The 7,500-nt window shown below is 42.0% G+C and overlaps 1 protein-coding gene across 1 annotated transcript; it reads right to left on the minus strand.

Moving 5' to 3' along the window:
- Positions 1-2,727: 2,727 nt before the first annotated feature.
- On the minus strand, positions 2,728-4,840 carry LOC307270906 (tripartite motif-containing protein 16-like; the record flags this gene model as incomplete). The annotated part of the gene is made up of 2 exons (XM_080054789.1): positions 3,940-4,840; positions 2,728-3,533 (listed from the first exon to the last, which is right to left on the minus strand). The coding sequence occupies exons 1-2, from the start codon at positions 4,835-4,837 to the stop codon at positions 2,728-2,730; spliced, it is 1,704 nt and encodes a 567-aa protein (XP_079910915.1). The 5' UTR covers positions 4,838-4,840.
- Positions 4,841-7,500: the final 2,660 nt, after the last annotated feature.

Below are 7,500 nucleotides of genomic sequence, written 5' to 3' on the forward strand. Positions count from 1 at the left end.
TCTGTCACTCTGAGGGGAAAATCTGTCGCCTCTTTAAAGTAGCTATGAGGAACTTTTAGATATTTCTGAAACAGTCTAATTTTTCCTCTGATGATCATGAATAACATGTAACAGCAAACCAGACCATCAGTGCAAAGAATGCTATTTTTATATAGTTTTTCTTAATGCCTTTGTCCATGTACCCTCACCCAGGAACAACAGCTGGCGTGGTAAAAAGCACCATGGCTTTCGTACAAAAGAGCCACTAGAATTAACACAAACTGAAAGTTATAATTTACAAACATTTACTTTTTACATTAAACAGAACATTTTGAGCATAAAACACTTAATTGTCTGCGTTCTGGCGATTTGTTATGCCCCAATTTGTGGCTTTTCTGCATTCATTTAAGCTGTAAATGCCTTTATTTCTGTAAAGGAAGGACAACATCCAGGTTGATATATAATGTAGTATAATGCAGTAAGGCTCTCAGGCATTCTGTATTGATTTAAATGTTTTATTCTCCTTGATAGGTGAAACATTTCATACAAATTCAAAACATATCACACTTGTTTCAGAATGTTTTTTAGGAATCATGTTCATCTCAACAACAAATCTATTAGAGAATAAGCCGTTGTTAAAACCCAAAGACATTATTGAATCATCTCTTTAATATCATCATTACACTTTTATAAAAACTCAAAGTTCCTCAATTAGAACAACATTACATGTCATTTTAGCGATTTTATCCAAAGCGACTTACAACTGGAGCACACATTTATACACCGATAGCAGCAGCAGCTACCACGCAGGGTGCAAGCTAACTATCAGGAGACATTCATACACCGATAGCAGCAGCAGCTACCACGCAGGGTGCAAGCTAACTATCAGGAGACATTTAGGGTTCAGTGTCTCTTTGCTCAGGGACACTTCGACATGTGGCGGGGAGACGGGGGATTGAACCACCAACCCTGAAGTTGCGGATCGACCACCCTACCCACTGAGCTACATTCCCCCACAACAACATTTAATCTGCCAAACAAGTAAATGTAAAAGTGATTATAGATTTCTTTACAAATGTCCAAATTGGTGAGAACCTGATATGGAGGACTAAGTTAAGTAAGGGTTAATGCCCGACGAGGTGTCCATGTATCAGGGATTAATGGATACCGTGGAGGCGAGAACTGTCCGACGCGCAGTCCATTAATCCATGATACCTGGACACCTCGAAGGACATTAACCCGCTTATACCATAGTCACCTACTAATAAAAATAATAATCAGACCACTCAGTTATATTTTCATGCCTTTTTGCGATCAAACTAGATTTTTTTTGAACGAAACTAGATTTGTTTCGAAAGAATAACAACTTGTTTCCACAGCAATGCCCGAGACCTCGTATAATAACTGGAATACCCATCGCAAACCCATAAGGTTCTTATGTAATGAAAACGTAGTTCAGTACTCCAGTCAATAGGAACAACCAAGGATACGACCTGGCAACGACAGAATTTGGCTTTAAAGGTGCGTTCAAATTGTACTGGGAAGTCGGACCAGGGATACGAGCAACGGGAGACTGCGGCAGCTGTTAGCCACAGAGCTACTGTTATGCTAGCAAGATACAAAGTCAAAAAACATTGCGCACGCTGTACAAACAGTAAATGTAATCACCCAACATGTTTAACAACAGTTCCACCGAGCTAACAAAGCATTTCCCCCCCAAAAAATAATGCATTTCACGGAGAATATGACTGGCGAACATGTGTATTACGGGCTACAGCCTGAAGTTACGTGAGGCAGTGACTGACAGCAGTAGCCTATGTCCAGATAGACAGTGAAGCTTTGGTGGCTAAATACATGTAAACTCAGTTACAAACCTTTTTCAAATTAAACAGGGGCCTTACTCACCTTTTTAACGAGATAACCATTGACGTTTAGCCAGAGGACATTAAGTTTAGCCACTTTATTTTACTACTATCGTTACTACAGCTCTTGTGTTACGAGCGCCATCCTGTGGTGTCCAGAGGCTATTGCACGGCAGGATATTTTAGGCTTTATAAATCCCTTATCAACACAGTTTAATCAGCGGCGAGAGGGCGACGCATTAAAGTGGACAGAATGTAAACAGTTCCATTTAGGTGTCCATACATCAGGGGTTAATCCACACCTATGGAATGTTCTCCAGCCAATCAGAATAGAGTATTCACACGGACTATGGTATAAGGTCTAGCTATTTCTCTCTTAAAGGTGCAGTCAGTGATTCTGGAGAACGATTGTTGTCAAAATCCCTTTTTGTAAAAATCAGTAAATATCCCCTCACGATTTGCAACTTTTCCGTACTGTGTTTGCTCTGAATAAAATTGCAATGTTAATACAAAGCCTAGGCTCTGTAAACAAAAATGTTGAGGATTTTTGTCTAGAATTGCCTGCTCCACCTTAAAGAACAGAATCAAAAACACACAAATACATCCATACAAATCTTCAACAATAATTTAGAGGACAGAGAGGAGGGGGGGAGGTGGGGGGGGGGGTTTATCCACTACACCGAATTTTCTATCCAACTTTTGCTTCCTATATTCTATAGCTTTAGCTTTTTACCACTTAATAACTTTCTTCGTACTAAGTATGTTATGAAAAACAACATTAATTTATTGCTTCATTTGATCAGCTCAATAGAAAATGAAAACTAAAGAAGTTTAAGTTTAAGGATGAACACAGAGTCTAACCCGATGTCCCTTCAATGACTTCTGTCTATTTGAGTTTAATGAGCTCAGCAGTGGATTTGCAATAAACTATAACTCCAGCATGTAGCGGCTGAGTGAATCTGGTCTGGACTCTGTGGAGGAGAGTCATGGTTTCAGAGACGCTGTAGAAGGACAGAACACCTGCACTGTGATCCAGGTACACTCCTATTCTGGAGGACTGAGGACCTGAGACGGGAGTACGGACACTGTTGTGCCTAAACTCATAGCTGTTTGTGTTACAATTTAACGCCCAAGATTTGTGAGTGTCTCCAAATACACTTCCCTCCCATGCTCTGCTGATGGTCTTGTATGCGACTGCTACATAAACTCCAAACCCTCTCCACTGCACCTCCCAGTACCAACGTCCAGTCAGACTCTCTGCACTCAGGACCTGATGACACCATGCACTGAATCTGTGTCTGTGACTAGGATCAGACTGTGGGGGACTCATGGCTGTTGCTTTCCTGTTCCCCTCAGATAATAACAGCAGCTTGTGTGCTGTGTTTGGATCCAGTGTGATCTCACGTGCATATCTCAAGAACCCAGCTCTGGTCTTGGGCTCTGGTTGAGGCAGTAGAACATCCACCTGAGTCTTTGTCAGTGAGATGTTTGGCCCTGTGTGTGTCATTGCCTGTGAGATGCTTGTCCATGTCTCTCTCAGGACGTCCTGTAACTTCTCTCTGGCTTCTGACACAGCCGCTGTCACGTCCTCAAAGTAACTCAGAGGACGGATGTTGATGCTGGATGGTGAGTGAGTAGATTCACTGAGTGCTGGCAGTGAGCGGTAGTCCTGTAGAAACTGGTTGTGGTCGTCTGGGGAAGAACATTTAGAGAAATATCTTACATTGCCCTTGAAAGTCATTAGAAAGGCTTATAATTCCGCAGTAAAATAGACAATTGTTATTTTTGTTTAACCGTAGGCTATTAATATGCATACGCAAAGCCAGAGTCAAATATGGACAGTTAGACATTCGTAGGACTTTCCTAAACACAACTTGAATCTGTACTGCTCCTCCATTATATAATTTAAACCTGTATTTGAGGGCAGTTGGCATGACGTTGATTCAAAGTTGTTTTAAAAAGGTCTTGGAAGTCTTAAATTTGATTTGGAGAATCCTGATAGAGGGAACAAGGTATTTCCAAACATTTGATAAAAATGCCCCAAACACATTTCACAGGGACACAGAAAGCCCCTGGTGAATAAAAGTGAGTTTCCTACCGTGTTGTGCCAGCGTCTTCAGCTCAGCGTCTCTCCTCTTCAGCTCAGTGATCTCCTGCTCCAGCTTCTCCTGAAGATCTCTGACTCCACTCACTTCAGTTTGCTGCTGGTTTCTGAGCTGCTGCTTCACATCAGAGCTTGTTTTCTGGATGAGACGGATCATCTGAGCGAAGGTCTTCTCACTGTGCTCCAATGCTTTATCAGCAGAGCCATTGATAGCCTCCACCTCCTGTTGGAGCAGCTTCACATCTTTCTCTACGTCTGTGATTATCTGCTGGATGTTTAGTCGACTCCCCTCCAGCTCTCTCTGCCTCTCAGTGCGTTCTGCTGCAGCTGACACTGTGTCGTGGCCTTTGTGTTCGTCCATTGAACACAGATAACAGATAGACTGCTGATCAGTACGGCAGAATATCTTCATCACCTCATCATGACGAGGGCAGAGGTTCTCCTGGAGGTTCTTGGAGGGCTCCACCAGCTTGTGTTTCTTTAAAGGAGCCACCTCGTAATGAGGCTGGAGGTGTTTCTCACAGTAAGACGCCATACAGACCAGACAGGACTTGAGGGCTTTCAGTTTTCTCCCAGTGCAGAAATCACAGGCCACATCTTCAGGTCCAGCAAAGCAGTGATCAGCAGCAGCAGCTTGGAGTCCAGTCTTCTTCAGTTCCTCCACTAGATCTGCTAACATGGTGTTTTTCAGCAGCACAGGCCTCTGGTAGAATACCTGCCTACACTGAGGACAGCTGTAGAGTTGTTTCTGCTCCTCTCCATCCCAGTGGGTTTTAATACAGTCCATACAGTAGCTGTGTCCACAGGCAAGACCCACCGGATCCTTCAGTAGCTCCAGACAGATGGAACAAGAGAAAGTTTCGCGGTCCAAGTGAACCCCGCTCTGAGCCATTTCTCCTCTGTGTGAGTCAGCGAGTGTCTGAGTCAAACTGTGGGTCTGAAGGAGGGAACAGGGGAATATAAGAACAGCTCTCTGTGTCTGAGAATAGAGACAAGGGTTGGGCCTTATCAAACTTTATCCAATCCTGGAAGAGGAGCGGCTTTATGACTTTGGACTTTGTGTCTTTGTTTACAATCACGCCTCAGTAAAAACCTGCTCAGCGTTTAAAATCTTTGACGTTTTTAAGAATAAATCAGAAGACTGATCAAGCAGCAATGTGTTCAATTAAATTATTAATCTAAAAAACAAATTACTTCAAACAATGCTGTGGCTGTAACATGAGCCAAAACCCTCTTCAATATTAACACTCATCAAATACAGTTTAGAATTGTGTGTTTGGTCAATAATATCTGGGTTATAAGTGACCTGTTCATATCGCGCTGCATGTCATTACAAACTCTGTACATTTCCCTTTAACTTGATTCAGTTCTCACTCACTGAAAGGTTTTATGCAATAATGAAATTGATCTTTAAACTTCAGATCAACTCCGCCAGAGACGAGGTGAGTCTGAGGCCGTAAAGACAGACAGGAGAGAGATAAGCAGCTGTCACAAGGCTCAGAGCTACAGAGCTGTTAATGATTATGAGTTAAACTGTTGTAGAACTGTGATTTAAAGTGTTAGAGTTGGTGCATCTAGTGAATACCTCTACCTGCAATTGGGTTTAAATACTAGAAAATGCCCAAAAATAATAAAAAAAAATAATAAATACTGTGAATTATTTTAAATAGTGGATTTTAGAGTGAGACATGGTGTAAGTGCTCTAGTGAATACTTCTACCAGCAATTGTTTTTATAAAACTAGAAAATGCCTTTCCTGAAAATGCGTGTGAATTCTGGATGCTGAAAAGCTGACGCGTAACTGAATAGCTAAAAGTTAAACGATTATAAAGTATGAAAATTCAGCTTACAAATGAAATGATAAGTTGAACCATGTTGAAATTGAAATGGAATGTGAATGACAAAAAATAATTTGAATTTAGTTTGTAACTGAACAATTTAAAAAGTGGAAAGGGGTCCAAAGAAATCTAAAAGAAAAGCTGACGCTAAACTGGATATCTGAACGAGAATGAAGACATGGAAAAGTTTGAAAAGGTCTAAAAGTATGAATGGGATTGAATAGTTTAATAATACAATGAATGAACATTGACATTAACATTGTGGATTATGTATAAATTTGAATTGAGTTTCTTGCTGAAATAATGAATGAGTTGAAAGGCTTGAAAAAGTTTAAAACATTTCTCTCGACAGGCTGGGAGCCAAAATATATCGCTGAATTTTTTCTAGATTACATTTTTATGAAAGATGTGTTACTGGTCATTATTGCAATGTTTGCCCTGGTGGAAGCGTGTTATAGTTTTTTTTGGGTGGAATACCAAATAGCTTGTTCCCATGTAAATAGTAAATGGCTAATGGACTCCTCTTTTCACTAGTTTTTCACTGACCCAAAGCGCCTTACATTGTTTTATACACATTCACCCATTCACACACACATTCATACACCGATAGCAGCAGCAGCTACCACGCAGGGTGCAAGCTAACTATCAGGAGACATTTAGGGTTCAGTGTCTCTTTGCCCAGGGACACTTGGACATGTGGCGGGGAGACGGGGGATCCAACCACCGACCCTGTAACCCAGTGGACGACCAACCTACACACTTCACCACAGACGCCCATGTATGAGGGAAGGGTGTCTCGGTTCCCTTTGTCATGTTAGGGCTTAGTGCTAGATTCACCCCCCCCCCATCCCCCATAGGTAGATTTTCCAGGGTCAGGGTTAGATTTATATAATATATTGTACAGTATATATTGTAACCCGCAGAGTGTTTCATGCACACAAACATGCAGCCTAGGCACATGAACCGCCTACAGACATTTCATTACATTGAATTTCTCTGACACCTTCATCCAAACCGACCTCCAATAAGTTCATCCAACCATGAAGGTACAAACTCAGAGCAGCAAGAATCACGCTAGTGCATTAGCTTCAAATAAACCAAACTACAAAGTGCACCATGTTAGTGCTACATGTTGGTGTAACATGTAAGTGCATTTCTTTATTTGAAAAGCATTTTTTTTTTAGCACCTTTAGCTGTACATGAACTACCCTCACCACATACCACAACATGATAACCCCCCGTGGCCAAATGTCAGAATAATTACTCGTGTTACCGAGAAATTCAACTTGGATTCAATGTCCCATGTTCACACCTCGCATTCGCACCAAATTCAGACTGACACTTTGTGGTGATAGGGTGTCCTAGAGTTTGAGAGGTTCCTCCTCCCAGTAACCATGAGGTCTCTGGTTCATCCTCCCAGTAACCATGAGGTCTCTGGTTCCTCCTCCCAGTAACCATGAGGTCTCTGGTTCATCCTCCCAGTAACCATGAGGTCTCTGGTTCCTCCCAGTAACCATGAGGTCTCTGGTTCATCCTCCCAGTAACCATGAGGTCTCTGGTTCCTCCTCCCAATAACCATGAGGTCTCTGGTTCCTCCCAGTAACCATGAGGTCTCTGGTTCCTCCCAGTAACCATGAGGTCTCTGGTTCCTCCCAGTAACCATGAGGTCTCTGGTTCCTCCCAGTAACCATGAGGTCTCTGGTTCCTCCCAGTAACCA

This window comes from Ammodytes marinus (assembly GCF_949987685.1).
Source record: "Ammodytes marinus genome assembly, contig: scaffold_189, whole genome shotgun sequence".
NCBI lineage: Eukaryota > Metazoa > Chordata > Actinopteri > Uranoscopiformes > Ammodytidae > Ammodytes > Ammodytes marinus.